This window comes from Cinclus cinclus, chromosome 4 (assembly GCF_963662255.1).
Source record: "Cinclus cinclus chromosome 4, bCinCin1.1, whole genome shotgun sequence".
Classification (NCBI taxonomy): Eukaryota; Metazoa; Chordata; class Aves; order Passeriformes; family Cinclidae; genus Cinclus; species Cinclus cinclus.
In genome coordinates, this window is record NC_085049.1 from 40,851,790 (window position 1) to 40,879,668 (window position 27,879).

Genomic DNA, 27,879 nt, shown 5'->3' on the forward strand with positions numbered 1-27,879 from the left:
AGGCTAACTTGCACCATAAATAACATTATGTCACCTTACATAATGAGAAAGGTGGAGCACCAATGTCTTTAATTAGGGACAGACAAAACTTTCCCTTTTCAATACCTTCAGTCCATATCTCTTTGCTAATTAAAAGACCACACTGCCAGTTCACCTGCATTGCCCCATATGCTGATCCAGACCTCATCCCAGCATGCCCCAAGGACATAGGGGCAGTAAGCACACCCTATACCTTCCCTCATTTTTGTGATAATATGCAAAATCTAGGTGGTCTATCTGGGGCTGTTTGAGTATGAATACTTATTTGTGTGCTCTCTTACAGTTTTGAAGTACACACTGCACATTTGGAGAATGAAATTTTAATATATACATATATTTAATATATAAATATGTATAATAACACCTAGTGTTGAACTGCTCCGGGAAAATATTCGTCTACTAACAAAAGTGACTACCATCCCCCTGCATTTATCCAGTCTAAAAATACTGTGTCATACAGAATTCACTCATATTTCATTTGTGAGTCTATAATTTTCTCTAAGAATTTATTTCTTGCTGTGAAAGTGTTTATTTTCTCCTATGCCAGTGGCACTAGTGCTTGAAGTGTTTATATTGTTGTCATGATGCTGCAGTAAAACTTGCCCTTGGTTTTCTACTCATCTGGATTATTCTGTGTTAGCACATCAGTAGAGATGGCAACAAACCAGGACACAATTTATGGAGATGGGGTGCACTAACACACTCCGGCAAAAAGGTTTGCACACTGAGTAAGGCAAACTTCTGAGCACACATGGCCATCTCTGAGTAAGATGTAGAAGCAAATTTCAAAGTTTGGCAGAAGTAGAGGGAAGCTGCTCTAAGCCAAAATGGGTGTATGTGAGTTTGGCCACCCAGCAGAAAATGTATCTGGTACTTGCTCAGCAAAATGGAAAGATTTGACAAGTTTATCCCTTGAAATGTTGGGAGGGGTAATGTGCCTGATGTGAGAATGGGAAAGGAGCAGTCAGTGATGCACAGTGAAACTTAGTTTCATAGCAAACTTTGGTTTGCTGCTTCTATTTCTATACAAGAAATATCTAGAATAATCTAGATCTATACAAGAGATTGTGCTCATGCAAGCTTTTTATATTTCTATTTTTTTTAATTACACCAATTCATATAATAAAGTATGTAATCTCTACTTACAAAACCCATCTTGTTTATTTTTTATGCCTTTTGGCTATAATGATGCTACATCTTTTGATACAAATATGGGTTGAATACTACTTATTTTGATATCTGTGACAGCATATTCTCACCTTTCATATTACATCATACAAAGGAGACAATATGCCCTTGTGAGAAAGTTTATGGAGGGAAGTCACAAAATTAAATTGTTATTCGTATGATTTTAAAATGGACTTTCCTGAGAATATGTGTTCCTCTGCTACACTGCAGTTTTTCTACAGTCCTGTTTACAATGCACAGAAAGATTTCAATGTTACTTCATTGACATCTAAATTGAACAGTCTTCAATTTATTTCTATTTCTCCTGTATTTGGTTTTAGATATATAGATTTGTCTCTTTTCTGCTTTGCTTCTTCCAGGAGATAGGTATGCACCTTTCAGACAAGTGGGAAATGATTTATCTTTGGTAGAAATATGTTATGACATATAACACTCTTATTGATTTATCATGCCGTTATCCTCAGATGTGCTTTCCTTGCAAAACTGTTGCCTGTGTTAAAGAAATGAGCAGCTGAAATTCCAATAATCCCAAGCTAAATCTGAATCAAGCTCATAAATCTAAATATGAAACTAAGAGCAAGATGTGATCAGAGTTTGCATATGTCAGCTTCATTTGCAAAATCAAATTCTGACAATGGAATTGTCAGGAAATGGAAAACAAAAAAAAAATCATCCTCGAGAGGATCCTAATAACCTCCAAATCAGTGTACTTTAATTTTTTTTTTCATTTCATCCTCTTTAAGGATTAATACAATACACCAGGATGGTGCTTCCTATGCAGGAAACTTAAGAGACAGAAAATAATGTTAAAAGCTCCTGTATTACATCAGAATGAAAAAATATTTGTAACGAGAGGAGGATGAGAAATGAATTTAAAGGAAATAGTAGCTTTTTCATAACTTTGCTACTTTGCAGCTGCAGGCAGGAATTTTCCTAATTTTCTCCGAAGTATTGGTCACTAACTAGTCGATGGGAAGGAAACAGCAGTATTGTTCTGCGTGCTGCCGTGTGACTTCCCCCAGCGGATAGCAGCGGCTTTGCGCGGGGGGCCAGGGGAAACTCCGGCATCCGCAGCATCGCAGCTTCCCCCTCCCGCTCCACAGCCGCCCTGGCAGCAGCCCCGGTTCCCCAAGGCATTCACACAGCAGCCGCCTTCCGCCCGCCAGCCTCTTCTGCCTGATTCTCCTGCTGAGAAGTCTCCGTCCCAAAGTGGCCACGGCTTCCCTGAAGCAACTTCAGGTCCCTTAGCCGAAAAGTTCCTTGAAACATTTACTGTGAAAGGACACCTGCGAGAAATTCCTTGACTGGTGAAGCTGAAGGAATGTTTGGGAATATCTGTAAGATCTCCTTAGCTGAACAAAACGGTGTGTTCAAAGGCCAAGTCCTTGGAAGATGCATCTCAGTGGCACACTTTGTTTTTGCCATGCTGGTGCCGTGCCCTCTCTTATGGGTGCCGTGTCTGATGCTGTGAAACACACACAGGTATTTCAGCCTGGAAAATATCATGAGAACAGTTTTGGTAAGGATTCAGCAGAGTATGTAACAGGATTAGGTATCCACAGCAGTTCTGGGAGCTGGGGTGGCTCTTCTCATGCTGCAGGGATTCTCCCAGTCATTTTTCTCTGCACATGTCCCAGTTACTTGCTTGTTTCAGTGCAAAGTTTGAGCTCCAGTTTCTTCCATTTCCAAATTAATTCTGTATAGGAGGTCTTGAGAAAAAAAAAAAAAAAAAAAAGCTTGTTTAAGACTTGAGTCCAAAACTATTTTAAAATCAGCATTAGTTAGTGAGACTGCTCCAGCTACTTTAAGCATGTACTTAATTTGGGTCCCCAGAGCCCCAAGCACTGTGCAGGGAAGACCGACTTTGCCTTTAAGTTCAGGTAAGGCTGGGGCAAGTGCTGCTCCTCTCCTCCAGCAGCACCATTGGGCTTGGAGTACAGATGCTTATGTTCCTGCAATAAAAGCAACATTAGGATGGTAATATGGATGCTGTCAGGTTTGAAGATGGTTTGAGTAATTTCCAGATATCCTGTGTAGAAAATTTGGTTAGATGATCGGTAAAGATCTGCACTGGATTTTGGAGGAGATTTGCAGCTCTCTTTCTGTTTGTGCCTCAGTCTTTGTTAACTTTGTGGTTGGTTTAAAAAAAGTGAAGCTAAATGTGTGACAGCTAGTACTAATATCACATGAGATCACCAATGCTAAGGCTATAAATCTCTTCAAAGCAAAGAATTTATCTCCTTTTCTGTCTTCCGGATAAATGAACAATTTGGCAACAGCAACGTCATCCAAATGAATTATTCAAAATCTAAACTTCTTGCAATTTCTCTGTTGCTATGATCTTTAAAATAATTCACCCCTGTCATCTGCTCTTGGTGCAGCCAACTATAAAGAAAAATGAAAATGGCTTCACATTCCATTAACATTCTTCTTCACCTTATTATTCTTTTCAATGGGCGAAGTTATCCTTCCTCAAAACACAGGCAGAGTTCAGGCTGTCTATTTTGTTCCACAAAGACTGTTTTTAAATGCCCAAGAACAAAGATAATTTCCTATGAGTCAAGGCAAATTCCTCCCTTCAAATGTGACTATTACCATCAATCTTTTGGCCAGAAAAAACACTTACTCTCTTTTCCTTCCTATCTGGTTCCTGGAAAATTGCATCATTCCTACCATTAAAAGAAAAAAAAAATATTTTCAGGAAATGAAGTTTCTAACTCAAGGCCAGAACCTTGTTTACGACTGCAATTTTTAGGATATCCTTGTCTTTCCAAATATTTTAATTGACTGTGATCAGAAAAGCCTACAGCATCACTGGTATGTTTTGGTACAGCGTGACAATACTAGGATCCCTCAAATATATGGATCAGGCTCACTATTCCCCAAAGGAAAGTACATTTTATATCTGTAGCACCAAAACTCATCAATATAAAAGCTTTTTACAAAGTGAGAGAGCCCTTTTCTGGAGAGACGTACACACATGTCTGTGTATTTTCCCTGTAGCTGCTTAGGAGAAGGAGGAATGCTCTGTCTGCAGTTTGCCTGTAAGGCTGTGGTGGGGTACACCAGCACATCTTGGCTGCCCTGAGATACTTGGCTGTGCCAGCAATCAGTGCTTCTTTGTTTTCCAGGATTGGCTTCCTCACTGTTGCCTTGAAAACCAGGACAGGAAAAGGCTTATGTATTTTTGTCTAAAAGTTAGAAAAAAGTTAAGTCTGAAAAAGCTTAGTTATCCCTTTGTTACTTGTTTGTAAGTTATACACTCTAAGAATCTGTGTTTAAATGGTGATGTGGACCTCCCTGCTACTCCAATGAGCTACTTCCTTGATATCACTGAGCATATAAATACTGGTAATTGCTCACAGTCAGCAGGAAAGGTTCTGACTTACAGTGATTTATTTTATTGCTTATGTTAATGTGCCAGTGGGATAGAAGAAAGCCTTGTGGGCACTAAGTAACAAGAGTTAAGTAATGACTCAGGTTGCCCTTGGAGACTGTCAACACATACCATTTTCTCCACTATTTTTTTCACATGATTTCAAAATAATTCCAAATGATTATGTATACTTGTTAATTGAGCTGCTTTACAGGCTGGGGTGGCTGATGTTTAGTTTTTTACACTTTCTTTTATATGTACCTTACTCAGGATTATTTCCACAAAGTCCTTTCCCCCTTTCTATTCAGGGAAGGCAAGGGCGCAAATAACCTCTAAATGACTTTGGGATTTCTGGTGTTTAGCAAAGGCATTTTTCTCATCTCTCTTTTCATTTGTTAGTGAGTCTACTTTCTCCCTTCTTCACCATTATGAAATCATGCTCCTTTTCTGTTCCTCTCCTTTTGTTTCTTTTGGCTTGCTTTCCTCCCCTGTGACTTGTGCTTCAGTGATTCCCATTGCCAACTCCAAATTGCAGTTGCTGTCTACATTTTCACTCCTGCTTGTGGGAGCCCTCAGTGGCACTGGCCTGACTGTGAACGTGCTGAGAAGGGTAAGAAGAAGACCTGAGGGACCAGCAGACCCCACTGTGATGGGCACTTGGCCAACAGTGGTGGCTCCTTTCCCTGCATAGGATAACTGGCTGCTGGCAGTTTTCATTCCCACCCTTCAACTACCATGATCAAGCAGCCCTTTTGTTAGCACACAGTTCAGTTTTTGTTTTGGACACCTTTCTCTTTTGGGCAGCAACCAGTTCAGTGGCCTGACCACCTCTTTGCCCCTGAATCTGCCTGCTTTCCACATCTTCCAGCTCCCTGGAAGGCTGCAGGGAATGTGGAATCATGGCTAAAAAACCAACACTGACTAATGTAAAAAAGCACCAACTGTAAGGGTTTTCAAGCCAGATCAGTGTGCAGGGCAGCAGGTAAGCGTGGCCAAGCTGCAGCAGGACGATGTAGAGAAAACTTTGTGCAGTTACATTTTCAGTTATGCTGTCCAGTGCCAAGGGCCATCCACAGTTTAGTAGCGTTAATGCATCAGTTGGCTTTCATAGTCACTACCATGATATTGCAATATTTCTCACTGTTTCTTTACCACTGAGTCTTTCAAATATTCCTCCTCTTTTTATACTTCTATAAACCATGGCAGTCAGTTTGTCAATTTGGGTGGAAAGGACCTATTGACTTCCACTTGGAAACCTGTTTATCCTTACAGTCTATGAAAAGGTGGTATGGGAAGACACAAAGCAAATGAAAAGACATTTATTTGTGAGAAGAAAATAAATGCAGAGAGTTTGTAAAACCTTGGGATAATTAGAAAAGTGAATGGTGTTAGGTGTCTGTATTGGAAGGGGAAGGGAAAGCTACAATACATTATTCTGCAGAAGAGTGAGAGAAATGAAAGCAGGAAAGATTCTGCAGAGAAACTTCTGCAGTTTATCTCTGTGTTATTGAATGTGTAATTGTTGTTGTAATAACTCATTGTGCACAGACAGGAAAAGCATCATTCCAGTAATTTCAGCAGGGAAAAGTCTGAATCACATGGACAGCTTGATTCAGATAACAGCAGAACAGACAGAAACAAAATAAACTGTAAAAGTACTTTAGATTCCATGTATTTAATTTACTCAGTATTTATAAAAATAAGAAGGCAATAAAAGTAGTTACTCTAAGTAGCTGTTGATGCCTTTTTCAGAAGGCTTTTATGTTTCTTTAATGATTCTGCATGACAAAGATTGTGTCTGATTCTTTCCAGCACTTATCCATATTCAAGTAAGAAAGGAAATACTTCAGAGGTTTAGTTTTGGTGAAGCTGCTGCTAGAAAATGCAGAACATGAAGACTGATGTTCCCTGCCAAACTAAAATTTGCAGGGGAGGACAGCTGGGTAGTCTAGTAGTTAGCCATGCTCAGACATAATAACCATCACAGAACTTCTCTTCTGGGGCTTAGAGATAAGCAGTGTGTTGATCCAAGATACTGATTGTTTAAATGTGTTGAGAAACTTAACTGCACGATGGAAACTGACTCTGTTAAGTGCAGGGGTAGTGAAGTGCTGCATATGGCCTACCATAATGGGTGGAAATCTATGGCAGCAAGAAAACAAAAACATTTGTTTTATGTTAAATTACAAACTTGGTTTTGAAATACAGTGTGACCCGGATGGTAACACAGCCTGTATTTTCTTTTGGCAGTTTAAAGGAACTCACTACAGCACTTAGGGCTGAGTCTTGGGGGGAAAAAAGGCTGCCACACTTAGTTCTCATAATCAATTCAGTGTTCACATTAACCCTATAAGATCTGAAGGAGCAAGGATGTGAAATACAGCATATGTGAAACAGATGCTGTCATGGAGGAAATTAAGATTAAAAGATAGCTTGCAGTGGCTGTTACAGTGAGTACAGGCTTCCACAGTACAATTTGTGAGAAGAATTTGAGGATCATGGATCTTTTTGGGACTGAGGAAAACAATGGAAGTGTGGAGATCAGTATTGGCTCTTATCTGGTTTACTGGAAGAGGAAATTACTGAATTCATTCCCCATTTGACCTTTTATTGTCTTTCCACGTACGTGCAAATAGATTGGAATTGCCCTTGTACCTCTGTTCTCAATGTGACAACCAGTCAGACTATGATCATAACATTAAGAAGGACTCATTTGCTTCAAAATATTTCCTGAGACACCTATGGTTTTAATAATCTGTTTAGAAGAATATAAGCCTTGCTTGTGCCTGAAAACATCATCTTTGCAGTAAAGTGAGAGAGAGACCTTTGGCTCTGATCTTTGGGAAGAAAGCAAGTGCCAAAATCTGGCATAAGCTGAAAGCATGCAGCCCCTCTGAGCTGGGTGATGGCAGCAGGCTATGGACAGTCCCCTGGGTGGTCAATCTGTGTTTGTGCAGATTTTGTAATATTCCCCTCTCAAGATATTTCGACTTGATTTCTGCAGGCAGGCTGGAGGATGCAGCAGCCTTGCTACTCCTGGCATTGCTCCTTGGCAAGAAATACCTACACCCGGTGCTGGCCCCTGGTAACTTCAGCACCTTCTTGTGACAACTCAGTTTCCTGTGTTCTTAGGAACTTCCTCACTTACTTCCCAGAAAAATGCATCCCTCATATGTAATTTTCATTTAGTCCAGTAATCCTCACAGAGCAACCGTTTCATAGTGGATGCCTCCCCAGTCATGTCAAAAAAGCAGGCATAAGTACAAATATTTTAGGGGCAGGCAGCTATTTTCAAACCAGTCTTCTGAAGGTCTCCTGGTTGCCACTGTTTTCTGATGGACAAAGAGGGAAGCTGCTCATGTGCTCTGTGGCTGCTCTCCACATTTTCACAATGCTGGGGCTCTGCTGTGGCCTTTTTCATCCCTATCTTAGCATTTTCCTCACTGTTTTCCTCAGCCATGGTGCTGGGGCATGCTCCCTATGCCTTGCCCACAGCAGGAACTCCTTTCAGTTTTAGTCATTGCCCAGGTCCTCAGTGGGGTTTGAGCGGGGCCTCCAGGTGACAGCACTACAGGCAGGGTGAGGTGCCCAGAGGGTGGTTCATGCCACCTCTCATCAGACCTCTCTGTCTGTCTGTTCTGTGCAGTTGTTTGGGCTCCAGCCCTAAGGTGCACTTCACCAGCTCATTGAATCGTCTCACTGCAGTGAGCAGGAAGGAACAATATTGGAGGTTCAGGAACTGATATTTACAAAAAGTAAACTGATATTAACAAAAAGTAGATGTGTGATTTACCGCATTAGCCCTAGCCCAGTATCTCCTGAGCATTTGGGAATACCCAGAGCACCTTGCTTCCACTTAATTTTGCTGCAATCTGAGCTGTTTGGAGATGATGTGAAGAAGACTATTAAAGATCATGAAAAAACTAGCTATATAAGCTAAGTTTCTTTTCCAGGACCCATACTGAGTTTCTACATTATTGCTAGTACCTATCCAACATATATCACCTATCAATGTATGAATTGCAATTAGAAAACATTTTGTTTTTTCTTTTTCTATATGTAAATATTAATGAATATAATAAATTACAATAAAAATTACCACTTATTTCTAATTTAAATAATATTTTCAAACATGTCTGGTTAAGCCAGCTGTTACTGGGATTACCTGACTGCTCTGTTATTGGATATGCTTCTGTTCTTTCAAATAGTACCTAGCTTCAGATGATTCTCCTGACATTTGCTATCATGAATAACTGCAGCAGGACAGTTCTTTTGTTCATCTCTGTGGAAATACAATCAGACTAAATGATTTAGCCGATTTGAGAATAAAATCAGGGAAAAGAGTATGTTTTCCTGTAGTAAAATAATAAATCGTATTTCCTAGAAAAATTTCCCCTGCCATCATCTACAACAGGGCCCTGTGCTCAGCCAAGGGCTGGAGGGGAAAGGACTGCCTGAAGGGAGTGTGGATGTGGCTTTCTCTGGGCTGGTGAAGAACTAGAGGGGTGGCCAAAGAACAAGAAAATAAGTTACAGTTACAGTTACAGTGGTGGCCATAAGGAGACCAGGTGGGTGGAGTTTAGAAAAATCAAAGGAATATATTTCCAGCTGTGCCCGGGTAAAGAAAATGTTGGTGCTGGGCTCAGGCAGGCATATAGTCAGAAAAGTAGTGGGATGAAGGAAGGTGGCTTGCAAGAGGAACTTCAAGAGGTGATATTCCAGGGCAGCTGGCAAACTGGGACAAAGGGGCAAGCAAGAGTGGCAGAGTTGAGAAAGAGTCACCTTATGACAGCCAAAAGGACAGAAGGAAATGCATGTGAAAGCAGGTGAGGTCTGCACTGTCACACTCAAGAGACTGGAATTATACAAGCCAAGGAAAATGATGCTGGGCACATCTACACTGGAGATGGGATAGCATGTCCACAATCCTTGAAGGAATGGAGGCTGCCTCATGGCATCTTTGCTTCTCCTGGAGCTGAAATTTGGGCATACACTGGCCACACTCTGTTCTGTGTCTCCAGAAAGGAAACCTGGGCATGCAGACTGAATGGGAACTGTGATGCCCTGCAAACAGGGATATGAGCTAAGCCACAGGGGGATGTTAAGGACATCACCTCATGCAATCCAGCTGCTGCATGAACACTTGGGGGTGAGATGGCTAGGCATGATCTTGGGGCAGGACAGACTTGGCAAGGCCAGGGTGGAAGAAAGAAGCAAATTTCAGGGGAACAAGAAGAAAGTAAAGGTGCCATCTGTCTCCTGGACAGACCACAAAGCTCAGCATTGTGAATAAACTTGAAGTGACAACCCTCTTCTGGAGCAAAGGCTTTGTGGCAGGTAGAGAGACTCAAAGCATGGGATTTTAGACACCGTCCCAACGTAATTTCTGTTCCTTTCTAAAAAATCGTTGCACCATCTCATTCATATTACAAGATGAGCAATCTTCAAATTCTTGGGAGTAATAAGATGTAAAAAAGACTGCTTCTCATGTTATTTAAGTTGGTGGAATTGCCTGATTGTAAACATGAGCTTAATTGTTCAGCTTGTCAAGCAGCATTCTAGAGGAAGGGCCTCTGCACTGCTATGAAGTTCCTGTGGGATGGCAGACACCTTATGAGAATGGAGCCCTTCCAGACATGATCACCCTTTCCAAATAGCTAGTTTGGTGCTTAGAGTTCTTACTCCAAGAATGATCATTATGCCAAACCTCTTTGAAGTTATGCTTCAGATGCACGTAAGCAAATGCTGAAATACAAAACAAGCAAGCATAGGACATTTAATTGTGGACTCAAATACTTGGCTGTGCCACAGCGCTTCCTCTCCATGCTTCAGCTCCCCAGAGCTGTATTCTGATTAACACCTTCTTAAAGGCCTGCAACATTATGAAAATGAGTAATTCATGTTTCACAAAACATGACACTAAAATGAGAACTAGAAAGGACTGAAGGCATTAATCTCTCATCAGGATGGGCTTTGGATTTTGAGCAAACCCATACACACTGTGAACACACAGAAAGCATCTTAAAAAAGTAATATAATGAACAGCTACCAAGTGAGGATTCCAGGAAAAAATACTATGCAATCTTATAATTAATGGAACCTTAATTAAGGATTTCCTAATTTCAGAGCATTTAACTATCCTTCTTAAGTATTCCTTTTGTATAGTGTTTTACTGTCTACTTGACACACTGAGTTGCAACTCCAGCATCTCTCAACCAATTCTGAGTATTTGGGACAGATATTCATATGACATGATACAGATTCATGGAGAACCAAGAACTCGTATGCTACACTTGGTTTGTACTCACTTTCCAAAATGGAAGCAAACCAGGCATACCAGTTTTGTCATTTTTTACATAAGCAGTTATTCATCTCCTGGAGATTCAAGTGGAGGAAAGTAGCATAGGATTTTAGCAAGACTCACTCACTTATTACACCTAAACAAGATCTAACATATCAGGTCTTGTCTCCAGCTATGCCTTTGCCACAAAAGAAATTACTTAATGCAGGTTCCTTGTAGAATTTGATCTCTCAGGCCCAGACTTGTCCTCTTTACCCTTCTAGTGCCCTAAGTTGTGGATGTAGTTGTACACTGTTCCCCCCCACCTTTCCTGCAAAGTGCTCAGAAAGTTAAATGCGCATGAAATTAAAGGTACAATTTCACCATCATCTCTAAAGAAAATCCTCCACATGCCTCCCCCAAGGAAAACATCACACCCTTACTTAGGATTATGTTTATTTCTTTCAGTTAAAACAAACATACAATGTTTCATTGAAACTGTGTTGCTGGCCACCATCTAGCCAGCAACCCTAGCTAGGCTGTGGGCCTCTACCAGTAAGGAGAGTATTTACATATGTACACGGATGTACCGCGGGATGCCCAAATTTGGCAGCCTAACGAGAGTCAGATTGCAGAGGTGGTGAACTTGCTGCATTCAGGAAATCGTAACATCCATGGTAAATTTTAGACAGAGAGTACACATGAACCTGAACAATGCTTTCTATGGACCCAAGTGATTCCTGTGTTTATTGCAACATATACATTTGTAATAAATACAATCTTAGTGTTTTCTTACACACCTTAGGCGTAACACACTTTGCTCTCCATAAGCATTATACTTTGTTGAAAAAGGCTCTTTCCTTTGACAGCTGTTACACAGATGTACAACACAGACAACTCCTTGAAATGATGTAACAATCAGTAATGAGAGAGGAATATATACATAAATCCTGGACTCCAAACCTACATTATATACATTATACTTACAGTATATACACACATACAATTTATGTACATAGACTATCATAAATACTGAAAAATAGTTTTAGTTTTAATGGATTAATGCTTTATAAATAACATGTTACATTTATGACTGAAATATCATGGAAGACAGTAACGTCTAACTGAGGTGACATAACAGTGGTTTAATACTGAAGCTGCTCTTTTAGATGGTTTATAATGTAGGTAACTTTGACAAGTTTGGAAAAAAAATAGTAATTAAAAAAAATAAATAAAAAAATCACAAGTTGGAAATCGACCCAGCCAAGTGGAACTCAACTGTTGCAGGTGTAGAGTCAGTCATCAAACTATGTAACAGAATGTATAACCTGGAAATTGCTACATTCAGAGAATTAGTGACATGTACAATACACTATGAGGCATCATCACAAAAAATTTTCCCTTCTGGTTGCCAAGAAGGACTTTGTAGTAACTTCTCACTTACGACTCCTTCCTCTTCTATGGTTGCTGTTAGAAAGGAGGATATTCCTCACTTTCTTCCCTCTTCTTAAAAGGAAGCACTTCATCCCTTATGTGCTACAAATTGCTCAAAGGTAGACAACATTTTAATCCTCTTCCACCTTTGCACAGTGGAGGAAGAAGAAAAGCTGCCAAAGTACTGAGGAGGCACAGGCACGTGCTCAGCACTTCTGTGGAGATCAGGTAACATGGGATAGTTAGCCATGGATGTACAGTACCTGAGGCAGAGAAGTACCTACGGAGCATTAGTCAGTGCTGACTCCAGGATCATTAATTGCCAGTTGAGTACCACCAAATTAATAATACAAATAACACACGAGGAATCTAACTTGTCATTACAGTTTTACAATATAGTCTTAGTGACCAGTACTTACAGTCATGCAGAAGTATCAATATAAAATACCTGCAGTTGTTTTTCCATAGATTTTAGATGGCTGGGCAGAGCTTGATGTTATCTGCCAAATGGTGACTATTGTTTAGATTTCTCTCTGATTAATTCTACAAGAGCAAAAAAGTCTCAGGCACTGTTTAATCAATGGATTACAGGCCTTTACTTGGTCTCTCTGACATGATGACTGGGTGGGACTTCATAAATAGATTTTTAAAATATCATGTCAGATGAAGACAGTTGACCGCATTGCCATGACTATTTCATTAATAATCTCTATGTAGGATTTTGTACCCAATATTGCTGTGTTTGAGAACCTCTTATAAGCCAAGTACGCTGTTATACAAATGTTACCTCTCTTCAACCTGGGACAAGAATGAAAGAGCAAACATGCACTAGAAACAAAATAGCTCATCACAACCATACAGCACCTGTTTCATCAGCTAGGGCTCGTTAGAAACTTATCTATTACTGAAGCAAACAAGTATGAGATGACTATCCAGTCTATGAGGTTATCTTCAATACTACTATACAGCATAAATTGGAAGAGGAATCCCAGTTGCATATGTGAAGAGAGTTTGTACCAAGCATGAAATATTGGTGCAGTTATTTTTTGGATTTGACTCAGAAACAGAATAGTCAAGTAATTCAAAATCCAGTAACGGATGAGGAATTTGAGAAATACTGTACAGTTTTTGAGTATCATACAACTAGAAGACTACATTAGGACGTTTTTGTTTTTCTACAGAGTGTTTCAAGATAGATTGGATAGAAAAAAATACCAACAAACATTGTTACAACTGACAGTGGACCTTATTAATAAAGGGAACTTGAGGAGGGAGTTTTGTATTAATGGCATCATATGCTCCAGTGCCATTCAGTTTTTATCTACAACAGGAAAAAAAAAACGCAAAAAAAAGCAAAAACCCCAAACCCTGTTTTGCTCAATTGCACTACTGAGTACCTCAAGAAGGGAAATGTCAATGCCTTCTTTGAAATTTTACAATTCTCAGTGCCTTCTCTTACAATTTAGATTACCTATGCTTTTCTCAAATGTACCCTTTTCTAAAGGATAGGTATTTAAAAGTTTGAAAATTTGCGTTTCCACACCATTTTTGATAACTCTAGCTACTTACATAAGCCTGGAATTATTTTCAGGATTATTTTCTCTAAGGGAACTTCATGGGAAACATTTAGTATCAGAGAATTTTGACCTGAATTGGCTTATTTTCTGTTTTGGTCATTAGAAGCATTTTAAAAATAAAATTTCTCCTAATCATGCCTTTACAGAATAATAAAGTATGTTGAGTGGGAAAGGACCCATCAGAATCACCACGTCCAACTCCTGCCATGCACACAGCACCCCAAGAACCTAAGCGTGCCCAAACACACTTCTTGAGCTCCGTCAGGCTGGTGCCATGACCACTTTCCTGGGTAGCCTGTTCCAGTGCCCAAACAACCTCTGGGCAATAAAAAAAAAACCAAACTTCTCCTGATATCCAACCTAAACCTACCCCGACTCAGCTCCATGTCTTTTCCTTGGGTCCTGTCACTGGTGACATGAGTGAAGAGATCAAGAAAGTCAAACTGAGTTTAATTTAGGACACTAATTAAATACTCTTCTGAGCTCTTCTATTTTATTTTTTCATTCTTTTTAGAAAAATGTTTCTTAAAGTCAAAATAGTGCTTTTGAGGTCCATAAGAATTTTTGGTACAAAAAATAATAGCGTTTCTCTCTTTCTCTCGCTCTCTCATTGTTATTTAAACACTTTGCTGTAAATTAAAGAGTTCTTTCTCACATCAAATGGTTCCATTAGGCACATTCAAGTAAAATAACAAAATATCCAAGTAACAATGACAAAAGCCAAACATGGCTTGATAAAAGTCTACAGAGAGTTCTGTCCATTCTCTGGAATGGAATAAAGTTGTCACTTCCTTCAGCCAGACACTCACGTGGTTTGATGCTAATATCCACTTCCAACATGCAGAATACTTCCTTAAAGACAGAGTTCAGATATTCTACAATCAGAACCATCAACAAAGAATCTGCCTTTTAAAGGAAGCTGAATAGCTCATTTTCATTCTCAGTAGATATCTGAGTGAACACTGGCATTTGAAGTGGAGTATTACAGAGATTGAACCAGGACAGTTAATGGCCATCAGATGTAACATTCTGGGTCCAGTCCAGAATAATTAGTGTCATACACCCAGTCATCACAAGTATACCACTTAGAAAGAAGAATGAAGCCTGAAAAAGAAAACATAAAACATGTATTTCAGATAACAAAGTTGTGACACTGTTCGTAAGCCACAATATACACCTATAAACTAACACCTATGCATAGCACAAATGCCATTGCTCATGGAGGCCGAAGTAAAAGACACAAGAGATCAAGTCAATGACATGGAGCTAAGTATCTTTCTCATATTTGGAGTCCATTCTCAAATCAAACAGTAAATTTATTTTCAGTATAACAGACCTCACCCTCAACTAAGGGAAGTGAATGTGCCTGCTGATACCAGTCAGGCTACACCTGACTGTGCTAACTTGAGTCTGCCTCAGTATGTCTGATTGCATTATGAGTCAGTGTGTCTGTGATTAGTAAGAGCCCCAAGAACAATCAAGATAACCCAAACAATTGGCAGAGATGAGCTGTTATGGGGAAAATTATGTAAGTAAGACTTAAAGGAATATCTGAAAAATGTTGAAGCTTTTTGAATACAGTTCTTAGGATGTTCTGTTGAAATCTGGCTCTTAGCAGCAACACAATGACCCAGCTACTGTTGAGATTGGGGGCCAGGGGCTGAGAGAAGCCACTGAAGTGAACTGAGTCTGGTGGCAGCCAGTTCCTTGGTTTTGAGTTTCTATGCAGCTCCATGCAACTACACAAGGTAACATTAAATGCCAATTCACTGACTACCTTCACCAGGACTTCAAAATTCATAAATCATGAATACAATTAAATTTTTTCCTTTGAATTAGTAAGCAAGTGTAGTTACACATTTGTCTATACATACCCCAATCTTCTGCACTGACTTCATTGGTTCCTTCTTCACTAATTTGATATAGAAGGCAGAAGGAAGTATAAAGATCAGCATGGCAGCCGCAGAAGCACCTGCAGAGAAACAACATGGAAATAAATATTCATAAACAGGTACACATACTCTAAATTAGACTGGAACTGCTTTTTCTGTAATGTGAAAAATTGCTTGATCTGACAAGAAAATGCTTACCAATAAATCCAAAGATGTCTCGAATAGTAGGGACAAAGATAACGAGCACATTGGTAAATGCCAGAAGAGCAACAGTAATGGAACAGTGACGCCACCAACTGAACTCCTTGCCTGCCCACAGCAGCTGGGTAATGGAACTGCGGATCTTTGGAAGGCGGGGGGGAAAAAAAAAGCAGAACAGTTTAGACTTCATTTTGGAAGACAGTGATTTGTCACCTGAATTAGACCTTCCTTCTGAAAGTATTTTAACATTGTTTTCCTGAATGCCTCAGATTTTAAAACAAGGTGACAGATGAAAGCAATATGGAGGGAAAAAAACCAAAAAGTATCTGGCTTGAATAAAAATAAATTCCAGAAATTTTGTAACATCTAAGAATGCCACTCAACAATATAAACATAAATGGCCAGATCGTGTCCACAAGTATGTACAAAAACATGCTGGCTTTTTAGGCTGATAATACAACAGTGTAAGTATTTTTCTAGAGGGGCAATCCATTACATTTCCCCAATACAACCATACCAGGAAAACAATATAACAGAACATACCTTTATCTACTGCACGTAAATATTACATATTTATTGAATTAACAGTATAGCTATAATTTACAGAATTTATCAGAATAAGTTTCCTTTTTCAGTTAAGAGAAAAACTCTTCCATTTTTCAATTAATAAACTGGAGTTGTCAAATCAGTAAATGACTACAGCAATACAGGTGTTAAAAAAACAGTTACTCACTGGGAAAATAACTACAGGTACAGTAAGCGTTACAGCCATAAGTACAGCAAGACGCACAATAAGAAGGAGAACATCAGCACCCAGATAAGCAGAGTAGGTGTGAAGCAGTTCTGGTTCAACTTTCCCTGTAAAGAAAACAGTATTTTAATTAGATTTAGTTGACAAACCTCTTAAACATGCACATCTGCTCTAGATTCCATGCAAATTTCACAGTTACATCATCAATATGAATTGAAAGCCTCAAGAGCTCCTGTAAGAATGTACCCATTTTATACAGGGATGATTTGGAGGCACAGAATCTGTTTTAATCCAATTTAAATCCTATGCCTTGGGCATAATTCTATTACTGTTCTCCTTTAGGGTGTGCACTTACAGAAGTACTAAAAAAAAAAAGCCCAACTAACAGTGTACATTTAGAATGCATAGTAAATGCTTGCTTGTTCTATTTTTAAAAATAATACTGTGAGTTTGCAGAACATAAGTAAATGTGAAGAAAGCAGAGAAGCAATATTCACCATAAAATGTCAAGTATCCAAAGAGAGCAGCCAATAAATACATGAGGAACATGGCAAAAAAAGATACATAGGACACGTTCATCATTCTTTTACGGCTTCGGCTGTAAGAAAAAGTACCATTGTTAGTAGTGACCACGTACTGTCCCATACTATATCTGTCTGTTTAGTGAAATTACAGATATATATCTAACACTTACCCTTTCAGTTCTTCATAAATAGGAAGAATTGCAGGATGGCAGACAAAAGAAAATGTTAGGATCGGGACAGCATAAGCAGTCTGAAAAAAAGGGTATATTTCATAAGTATCTCAACAGACATTAGAAATTTACTTTACAAAATCATCAGATTTTTCAGTTTTGGCCTTATTTGGTGGTAAAGACCAGCTATTCACAACAGAAATTTACTTTACAAAATCATCAGATTTTTCAGTTTTGGCCTTATTTGGTGGTAAAGACCAGCTATTCACAACAGAGACTTTCGAAGAAGTTAAAACAAGTCCAAATTTTCTTAAACCCAGACCCTGAGGTACCAAGTAGTCTCAAATGTCACTGAAGTCCATTCTGAGCTGAATGTATTTGCACTTAAAATCATGTTCAGCAACTCACAGGCTTAAGCCATTGCATCTTGAATGTGGTATTGAGTATTGCACATGAGGAGATTCACCACTGTAACTGGGAGCATTCAAAAGTCAAGAATTCAGGACTGAGAATAAGTCAGATCTTATTTGCACACTTCTACAATTTTCTTCATCTTCTGCAATCTACTTTTTAAAAAGTAACTAACTTCTTTGAGGAAGCTTGAAAAAGGCTGCACTGAAGAATGAGAGATGTGTTCTTTGCCACTCAAACAGGAACCTCAAGCTCCTCTAATTTCTGTGTATTTGGCATGTGGAAACACAGTCTGCATGAGGCAAACAGTACCCAAGTCTACTGGAACAGAAAGTCTTAACACATTCCAATTTTAAAATTGGGAAACTGCTTGAAGGAAAAATGACCTAATTTATCTGCCACATACTTAGTCTCGGTTATTTTCAACAGAGCATCTGATTTTCAGTTACCTGTGAATTGAAGATGAAATATTTTGGCTTGCACATATCATCACTTGTTATATTTTCATCTACCAAAGGTGCCACTGTTGCATTTAATAATGTCACGTTCATAATGACACTGTCCATAGGACAAGGAATTTGAAACATCTTCCAAATTACCTAGAAATAAAGCCACACATTTATTACTTTAACTACTGTAAGATGTGAAAATTTTTAGAAACTATGCTTAATTTCACTTTGAAATGCAGTTTTAGAAGCACTGGAAGTTTACAAGATTATACTTACAACAATCAGAAAGAAGACCATGCAAAGTAAGGAAAAGCCACTGGTGTAGCCCAAATACCCTGTGATCAAGAAAGATGAAAAAAAGTCTAAAGATACAATAAACAGAAACACCATTCAAAGTCAAAACACTATGACAAAATATATTCTGTCAAGTGATTTCTTTAGATTGCCATTTCCTTAGCATTACAAAGAACAAATTAATTATTCATTGACTTTGTGCTAATCCCAACCCAGATCTAAAGGTTCTGAAAGACATATTAGGGTCTGAACATACAATGAGTCTGTAATGGCAAACTTTGTAACTTACAAGAAAAAGCAGCAAACCAAAAAACCCCACAGCAACAACTATATGAATTATTGTATACCAAGAATGATATAGAATTAATTTTAACAGCATGCACTATCAAATAACTTAGCCTTTTTCCTTCTGTTTTTATTGATTTATTAACTTTTAGAAAATAGTAATTTGAGAGAGTAATTCACATAGACTCTCAGCTTATTGAAGTTCCATTACAGGATTCTCTGAATAAATAGCCTGTTAACGGAATTATTCACATGTATCATTGAATTACAGCCACTTCAGATAAAGCATATGGTATGAACATTCTGTCACTCCTCAGGATCTAAAATGAAAAGATACTGCCCAGGGTTAGCAGCCCTGTTCTTTGAAGGCTGTTAAAAGATAGCAGGTAACAACATTTTATTATTGACCAAAATAGGTCAAACTGGGATAAGAACAGAAAGTTACTGTTGAGCTTTGATCTGAAGCCATCCTATCTGCTGTCCTTTCATTTCCCACAAACACATCTGTAATTTAGTATACTTGTCTTGATTTTTTTATCCCTTTCTTCAAGGAGACTGACAGCAATTACCTAAATGTTAATTAGTCCCAACAGACAAGCTGGAGACAGTTGTTAATTCACACAGCATTTCGTAACTCAAACACTGCATCAACACATTTCCCCACAGCATTTCCAATGGTTTTTGTTTTGATTGCTCTCTGCTACTTACCTAGATTTTTTAGTAGGGACAGGGGAAGAATGAGGATGATAGACACCAGCAGCACTAAATAGTCACCATTGAGATACCATTCTCTGTAGAAAAGAAGGTAATACTTGTAAGCATTCAACTATTTAAAAATTACATTTGCAGTTTAGTCTTCCCTCTTATCTTCTACAATGTATGGCTTGGTAAAAAAATGCACTACCTGATGTCACAAATGACAGCATTTAATTTCCTATATGGACCTAACACCCTACAATAGCTTCTTATCTCACCCCAAATCTGCATTGTGCCTTTCCTTTAGTGTCCTTTTATAAAAACAGTAACATCTGGAAGTCAGAAGACAGAAAAAATAAATGATTGGTTAGAAAAAATTCAAGTAGGATCAATCACAGAAAAAAACCAGTTTTCTTAAGTGCTGGTTCCCAACTCTCCAGATGTGCTAGAATATTGCAGGGCCCCAGCAGTGTTTCCATTTTTAATGGAAATACAATTCTGTTGGGTGCCCTGCAGGAATTAAAGAAAAACAGGTGAGGGCTGAAGGTAAGGCAATAGCTCAAGCCCACTAGCTGAGAAAACTCCAACAATCACTAGGAGTCTCTTGGAGGCACATTTAGTCCCTTTCAGTAGGGAAACCATGATAAGAACTTCAGAAGCTTTTTCCTTCAGATAATTTTTGCCTTTTTCTTCTGTAAGAAGCAGCAGCTATTTTTTCATAAAACATTTTTGAGCATTAGAAGATTAACATCTTTTTTGAAATATGTAAGAAACAAAGTCCTACAGGACCATCCTATATGCTTTAAGCTATTAAAGTAACACTAAGTTACACATTTATTCCCAAGTATTACTACTTTACATCCTATTATGATATCATTTAATAGTATTTATTTTAAAATGGACTGTATACTATTTAGGTAAACATAATTTAATTTGAAATTTGCATATCCAAACTCAGTTGTTGAATGATAGCCTTTTATATGGTAATGGAAATACAGAATAATTAACAGACTTGCTCTGGATTTACATAGTAAATGCAAAAATGATGTAGTCATCTCTTTTCCTCAGTTTTACCTGGGGTAACTATATGTAACAAAGGAGCATTTTAGAAACTTCAGATGTATAGGACATTAACACCATACACCTTTTGTTGTTTCTTTTTTAAATATAGTAGACTTGTGGCAAATTTAAATGAAATCACAACAAAGAAACTCTTTGCAGTCGATACAATCACAAGAACATGCACTGCTATTGTGCATACCATAGAGAGGCCATCAGGACTTTCAGATCAAGGACTTCAAAGTTTTCTGTCCTGAAGAGTAAAGAATGGGATTGTGCAGTTTTAAAATATAGCCAAGTACTTTAGAAGTTGCTAAACAGATTTTAATAATGGAACTATTGTTTGTAATATTGTCTCAAAATTCCAGAAGTTCTTTTACAGTAAGCATTATGTTGGGACACTTAAACTAAATGGTTATATTTTAGGCCCCAGGCTGTCGGAGTGGAATCCACGCCAGTGGTAGCCACCCAGACTTCCTTAAGCAATGCATGGAGAGAGTCAGTTAAATGGGATTCACGATTGCCAGAGCACTGAGAAAATGCTTACTTTTAAATCAGTGTACAGCTACCTAGTACCAGCCAACAAGAAAACAAATTTAAGATATAGATCTCAGTTTCTGAATTTTCTCTGCCAGATTTGCAAAACAGCAGCTGTACCCAGTGAGACTCAGATTTTATTTTCTCTCTTAAATTGCAACCAGTTTTGAATTCTTTACTGAAGATGGGACAGTTAAAAATATTTGCCTCCAAGCCCCCTTCTACATACTCCAGGGGCTCTCTTAAGAATCAAAAAATATGGACTTGAATTCAGACAAGGGAGAGAAATTAACCTTCCCAGAAAAGATTTTGTAAACATAGCACTACTAAGTAAGCAGGGTAGGTGCATTATTTGAAAAGTATTAAAAAAAAAAATATGGCTAGCACTGTTATTATGACAGTATCTATCAGCAAGCTGTATGAACACCACCAAATGGCTTGAACCCCTTGGGGAACATGGCAGAAAAATGCCTACCTTCTGAACTCGGGCTTAGGTGTAAGTTGGAGTCTTGAGCTGCTCAGCCCTCTCAAGACTGGGACACTTCAGGACAAGGCACAGAAGTACAACTCTGAAGAGTGAGATTTATAGCACTTAACTCTATCCATCTGAACTCAGGCATCTTGTTTTTACACACCCTCTCAATACAGAGTGATATGATCAACTATTCTTTGGAGATGAGCAAAAAGCATCCAAGACACACCCAACTGACCACTACAGAGGATCACCCTTCTCCAGTGATTGTACTAAGACTATGGTAATGATGAACTCAAAATATGGTTAAATAAAATGAATCTTCTTTTTAAAGCCGAGCAGGAAAGCCACTCTGGAGTCAAGGTCACTCCAGGACTACATGACAAGGCATCTACCACTCTAGTCTTGGACATATGAACTGTGGTTTAGGCCAACGTTAAGTCTCGGTATTTTTTTGAGAACTGTTCCTTAAGACATTCCTTGCATAACTGCACCTTAGTCTTACATTAATCGCTTGCCACAATATTAATACTAGAAAACCAAATTAATCAGACCAAACCATTTTGAATGCAATAAGCCAAAACAAAAACACCAATCATAATCACATTTTTCTTTCCTTATCAAGTGTATGTACTGACTGGTACATACATTAACACTTACCTGATGTTCTTTACAGAACAGTTTTCTGCAATATGATGTAATACCTGTATTTTTCTACCCTTTTCCCATGTCAGGCTTGATCTAAATGAAGTGAAGCACTCAGGGGAAGGGAAAACTTACTGTATCTCTGTCTGAGTAAGAAGCTACGCTATGGTGTACCAAACGTGGTCTTCATATAAAAATATATACAGTCTCCATATTTGTTTCTCCTAATAGTTTCTCTGATGAGGAGTTCTAACACCTACCCTGTGGTCTCTTCGATGTTCATAAATGTCTTGATGACCAATGGTAACTCATATTTCACTATGAAGAGGTAGCTTGACATAGCTGTAGGTGAATAACATCATAGATCATTACAAATATAGAATATGCCACACGATGCAAGAATCACATAACATGTTTCATAACTTCACTTGAACACAAGCAGTTAATGAACACATGTTGTGTGACAAATAAGTCTCCAAGAATAAGCAGGAACAATAACTACGGACAGTACAGACATCTTAAGATCTTGCACTCACCTCCAATGTTCTGCATTGTAATTGATCCAGAAGCAGCAAGTTTTCCAGCCATACCGAAAGCCTTCATTCCCAACTGTTCATACAATAAAGATCCTAAAAAGAAATTACGATATCCCATTGGAAGGGTGCATTTCACAGAGATACCATAAGAAACAAGTAGTATGTATTTGTAAAATAGTAATTGCCATACCTCCTTCATTGGCAGTCTTCAAAAGAAGATGCACTGAATACAAAGAAAATATTGAGACAAACAGCAGGAGTATCCTAAGGAGAGATAAACATGCAGATTTGTAATAGCCATAAATGACTTATTGTAACCCTATTAAATAAAGATATATTAAATATAAACATTATCCATATTAAAATATTATATAGGAACAAATGTAGATTATTAGGTCAGTTAAAAGTTTAGAAGTGTTCAGAAAACCCAATTAATGCCATATAGAGAAAGGATTTTATACTAAATTGCATTTCAGAGATATACAAAGAAGTTCTAATGTAGGTTTGAACAACAATTCTATTCAGTGTAAAGTGGCATAATCATCACCAAGTGTCAGGCTACTATACTTGGCTACATAGACAATAACTAACTTAAAGTGTCAGTGGAAATGCGTGTGGGTGGGGGGGAGCAGGGAAGATTTGCATCCTTCTAAGAAACTATTTTCCCATCTTTCTGTCCCTGTTCAATCGTGTGCCATGCACCTATGGAACACATAGTTGAGGCTAACTACAGCTCAAGTGAAGATTATCTCTTGGTCTTAAAAGAAATCAGCTTTTCAGCTTAAAGCTGTGTTATGTCCTTTTTCTTCATGTAAGGATGAAACTTCAAAGCCTTAAAAGAATTGACTTAAAATTCAGACTCACTGAGAGCTGTGTTTTCAAATGAAAATACACATCTATTGTCATTAAAAAAATTCTTTCCTCAAAAGTTAACTCTTCAGATGTGCTTACATGGGAATCGCTAGTGGCTTGTTTATCTTCCCCACAGCTTTTACAGGCAATGCATATTATTTCCAGAAGCACATTTGCATCACCTAAAATTCGGATCTCTCAACAACAAATCTCTCCCACAACAAATGCACTTCCTGGAGTGGCACGCTAGGGGGGACTTCGCGGCTGCTGGAGAACACAGTGGAAAATTACAAAGCGTTAAAAAAAAAAAAAAAAACCACCTGGTCTTTCTTATACCAGTACAAGCATTTTGCTTAATCGGAAACCTGAGAATCAGCGTATCAAAAATGGCTTAAAAAGGGTAAACAATTTCCCAGAGTACATTTCTTTTTGCGTCATTTTTAGTGTTGGTGAAGTTGGTAAATGCAGCACAAAGAACTGGAAACAAAAAGATCTGAGAAGCTTCACAGATCTGTGTAGGAAACTTCCATTACAGTGTCAATTCAACACTAACACAAGCACACAAATAAACCTCTCTATTTCTGACAGGTAGAGATTAACTAGGATTTGACAGAAACATCAGGTAGAAACAGCCGAGCCGAGATATGCCAGGGTTACACTACTTTAAAACAACGCAGACCCTAGACCTCTCAGTCCTAACCTGGAATGGCTGCCTACAGCATAGACAAGATCAGTCAGCAAACTCATCTTGAATCTCATTCAGTTTCTGGCCTCCAGACCATTCTATTCATTTATTTAGTGCTGACACAAGTGACATGTCACAGCACTTACACAAGTGCCTCCATAGTCTTCGAAGAACTTACTGCCTTAATCAACTGCATCTGGATCTGATTCTGTAACCTAGTTACTAAGGGATGCCTGTAATGCCCTCACTGTCATCATAAATCCACAGTATCATCTGCGATTAACTGTTTTCCTGCCTCAAAACTGCAATCTACAAGTTTTGAACGGTAACAAGCTCACCTGTCTTTGAAACAGCACTAATGCAAATAGATCTGAATGCAGTATCTGGAAATAAAAATCAACTAAATTGCCTCAGCACCCAATTGTTCAATTGGCAATTTTCAACACTTTTCTTCAGAAAAAGAGGACCCCCCCCAGTCCATTCAAATAGCTAACCTAAAATTTTCCTTTTTCCACTCCTCAGAGACATTCTACTGTACATTACACTGATTATCTTTCATGCGCTGCGTAAAATCTTTAGAGCATGAAACTGATGTATAGAGAGAAGTATCTCTTCTAGATTCATGCTATTTTTTTCATTCAGTTTAACATCATCTAAGCCAGTGAAAATCTTAGATTAACAAATCATCATATACTTAAAACCCTTTATGTCAGAAGGCACGTTGGTAGTTTCCTCAGGAAACCTGAGCACCACCCGACACACTGTGAAACATCTGGAAGTAAATCTGACCTACTTTCTGGAAATCTGGCAGCAGACTCAGGGAAATTCTGAACTAAACATTGCTTTTTTCATGTTCTTGAACATTCAGCACATTCATTTATTTCTAGGATAAAAGCACAATGTTCCTTTAAACATATCCATGGATACTCATTTGCAGTCAAGTTACTGATACTACATGCAGTGAGCTGAACTGCCTCCAATACATGAAAGATGTACTTTCCCAAGACATTTAAAAGCACTGCACATAACTGTGTCCTTACGTTGTTTCCATTTACATTATTGTAGCTTTGTCCTACACCTCCAAGCTTTTGCCAATGTAAACAGGCCAATAAGGATATGTTGGTTATTCCAGATCCCTCCCTTGCAGGCAGACAAGAATTTTTATAGGTGTAACTGAAACCATATCCCTGAATTGAATGAAAGCACAGCAACAAAACAGACTTCTTTATTGGTTAGGAACATTGTAACTCTGTAGGCACAATGATGTCAGATGAGGAAAGAGAGACCACATCCCTGACTGGGGCTTGGAAAATAGAACTTTCAGGGAAAGCCTACCAGTCATACATTGAGAAACTACAGCTAAGTCAAGTAAAATTCACTGTAAAATGTTTCTGAGGACTGCAGAACTTGCAACAAATCTGTTGAATTTTTGCAGGTTCCTCTGAACGCATAACAATCTCTAAATTTGAAATAAGCCATAAACCCTAAAATGCGATTCTGCACCTAAGAGAATGACTTACACACCAAGTATTTTTCCATTATGAATTACACACCAGAAAGACAGGGGTTTTTTTTGACGAATCAAAAGATACTTACACAAAAAGAGCAATTCCAGTGTTAGCCATGGCAAAAGAAAGACCAAGGATGCCACTACCCACAATAGCATTGCTCAGATTAAATACTGACATTCCGAAGGAAGTAGTACCCGGATGCTGAGGAAAGGGAGACAGGTAATAATTAACAGAAAGTTATTACTCATCTCAGAATTAAACAAATTTGGCAGCACGTTTTCGTTTGCTTGTTTGTTTATTCGGAACGTCATTGCTGAGTACTTACATATTGAGTTTCGTATTTCTTCTTTCCAAGGTTGGAGTCGAGCAAGAAATTTTGGTTTTCTGGATCAATATCCGCATAGTGGCTGCAAAACAACACTGCATCATTAGCGACTCTTACGGGCAACTCGCATAGTCACTTCCCGATCAGCATTTCCAATCCCTTTCAAAGGGAAAAGGAAAATCCGATGGAACGGCCCCGACAGAACCACCCCACCTGCCACCGTGCAGGCGCGCGGAGCGTTGCGCCCGTCTCCGGCCGCAGCGACGCCCGTGCTCCCGCACGGAATGCCGACAGACACGCGGCACCGCCGGGTCCCCGGAGCCCGCTCACCTCTTCACGGCCGCGGGCTTGGTGGGGTAGGGGTAGCTGAAGTCGTTGCTGTTGGAGCTGTAGCTGCTGCTGTCCTCGTCGGGCGAGATGTTGAACTTGCCCATCTCGGCGCTGCTCATGCTGGCGGGGTTCGGGGCTCGGGGCCGGCCGCTCTTTTGTCCTTGCCGGCGGGACTCGCCGCGCCTGCGGAGGGGGCGGGAGGCGACGTCAGTGCCGCAGCGGGCGCGCGGCCGTCACGTGGCCCCGCCGCCGAGTGGAAAAGTACCAGGCGCGCGGGGCGGGGGGCGCGCGGACAAAGGTGAGCCCCGCGCCGGGGCGGGGGTGCGCGGCCGCCACCGCCGGTACCGCCGGTACCGCCACCGGCACCGGCGGCGCCGCCACGCCGCACTTCCCCCCCTCCCCCCTCCGCCTCCCCGCCCCGACAGCGGAGAGCGGACTGATGCAACACCGATCGGAGATTGTCACATCGGCTGCCGGAGCCTCCCGTCCCACGGCTGTCCCTCCCCGTGTTTACCTCCCTCCGCCCCGCCGGCGACAACGCGCATCCCGGCGTTTTCAATGGAAAAACTCAAGCCGGTCGCGGGACTGCGTCGCGCCGCAGTCGCTTTGCGGGTTTGCCACCTTTGCGGGACGCAGCGGCGGCGCGACCCTACGGAGCCCGGCGGGGTCCTGGCCACAAGCCCGGGCGCTGCCGCCGGACAAAGGCGCGAAGGACGAGCCGCGCGCCGTCCGAAAAGTCGCCCCGTTCCTCCCGGTAACAGCCAGCCCCTGCCGTACCTTCTACGCACGAGCTTCTTGAACGCGAGGGTTCCTCCCGAAACCTCGGAATAACAGTAGTTCCTCCTGTCTCTGCTGCTACTCCTCGCAAGGGAAAAAAAAGCCCTTTACTATGAAATGTCAGCGAAAACAAGAACCTAAATAAATAAAGGTAGAAAAAAATAATCGCGTAAAAAAGTGAGCGATATCAAAAGAAAAGAAAATATCGCATCCGCATCTCTCCAGCGTCTCTCCCGATCTGACGGCCCCCTCGGGGCGCCGCCGCTCTTCAGGCAGGAATGTGGGCGTGTCCATGGCAGGGGTGCGGCGCTCTCCCCGCAGCCGCACCGCCCCCCGCCCTGCCCGACTGACCCCCTGCCCGGGCAGGGGCTGGGGGGCCGTGGGGGGCTGGGAGCCGGTCACCGGCGTGAGCCCGGCGGGGGTCGGGGGCGCGGCCGCCAGCACATGAGCCGAGCAGTTCTCCAGTGTTTACATTGGGGCACTGGTGTACACGGCGGAGACGGGACACTGCGGTGCTTGTCAAGAGCGCCCTGCCCGAGAGGCGCTTCTACCGGCCCAGTACAGCATCCGCAGCGTGACTGCA

At 40.1% G+C, this 27,879-nt stretch overlaps 1 protein-coding gene across 1 annotated transcript; it reads right to left on the minus strand.

Annotated features, from left to right (window-relative positions):
- Positions 1 to 11,322: 11,322 nt before the first annotated feature.
- Positions 11,323 to 27,526, minus strand: SLC38A2 (solute carrier family 38 member 2). The gene is made up of 16 exons (XM_062491957.1): positions 27,297 to 27,526; positions 26,520 to 26,702; positions 26,190 to 26,271; positions 25,950 to 26,065; positions 23,007 to 23,080; positions 22,817 to 22,909; positions 22,541 to 22,622; positions 19,580 to 19,662; positions 18,569 to 18,627; positions 18,293 to 18,442; positions 17,433 to 17,512; positions 17,236 to 17,336; positions 16,721 to 16,845; positions 15,985 to 16,129; positions 15,769 to 15,866; positions 11,323 to 14,998 (listed from the first exon to the last, which is right to left on the minus strand). The coding sequence occupies exons 2-16, from the start codon at positions 26,636 to 26,638 to the stop codon at positions 14,900 to 14,902; spliced, it is 1,506 nt and encodes a 501-aa protein (XP_062347941.1). The 5' UTR covers positions 26,639 to 26,702; positions 27,297 to 27,526; the 3' UTR covers positions 11,323 to 14,899.
- Between the last annotated feature and the right edge of the window lie 353 nt (positions 27,527 to 27,879).

Bases quoted from the DNA above. Each gene is read 5' to 3' on its own strand.
- SLC38A2 (XM_062491957.1), bottom strand. From the start codon at position 26,638: ATGAGCAGCGCCGAGATGGGCAAGTTCAACATCTCGCCCGACGAGGAC. The intron at 26,066-26,189 runs GTAAGTACTCAG...CCCTTTCCTCAG, and splicing joins AGAAATACGAAACTCAATAT to CATCCGGGTACTACTTCCTT. The intron at 23,081-25,949 runs GTAAGTATCTTT...ATCTCTCCTTAG, and splicing joins ACTGGAATTGCTCTTTTTGT to GATACTCCTGCTGTTTGTCT.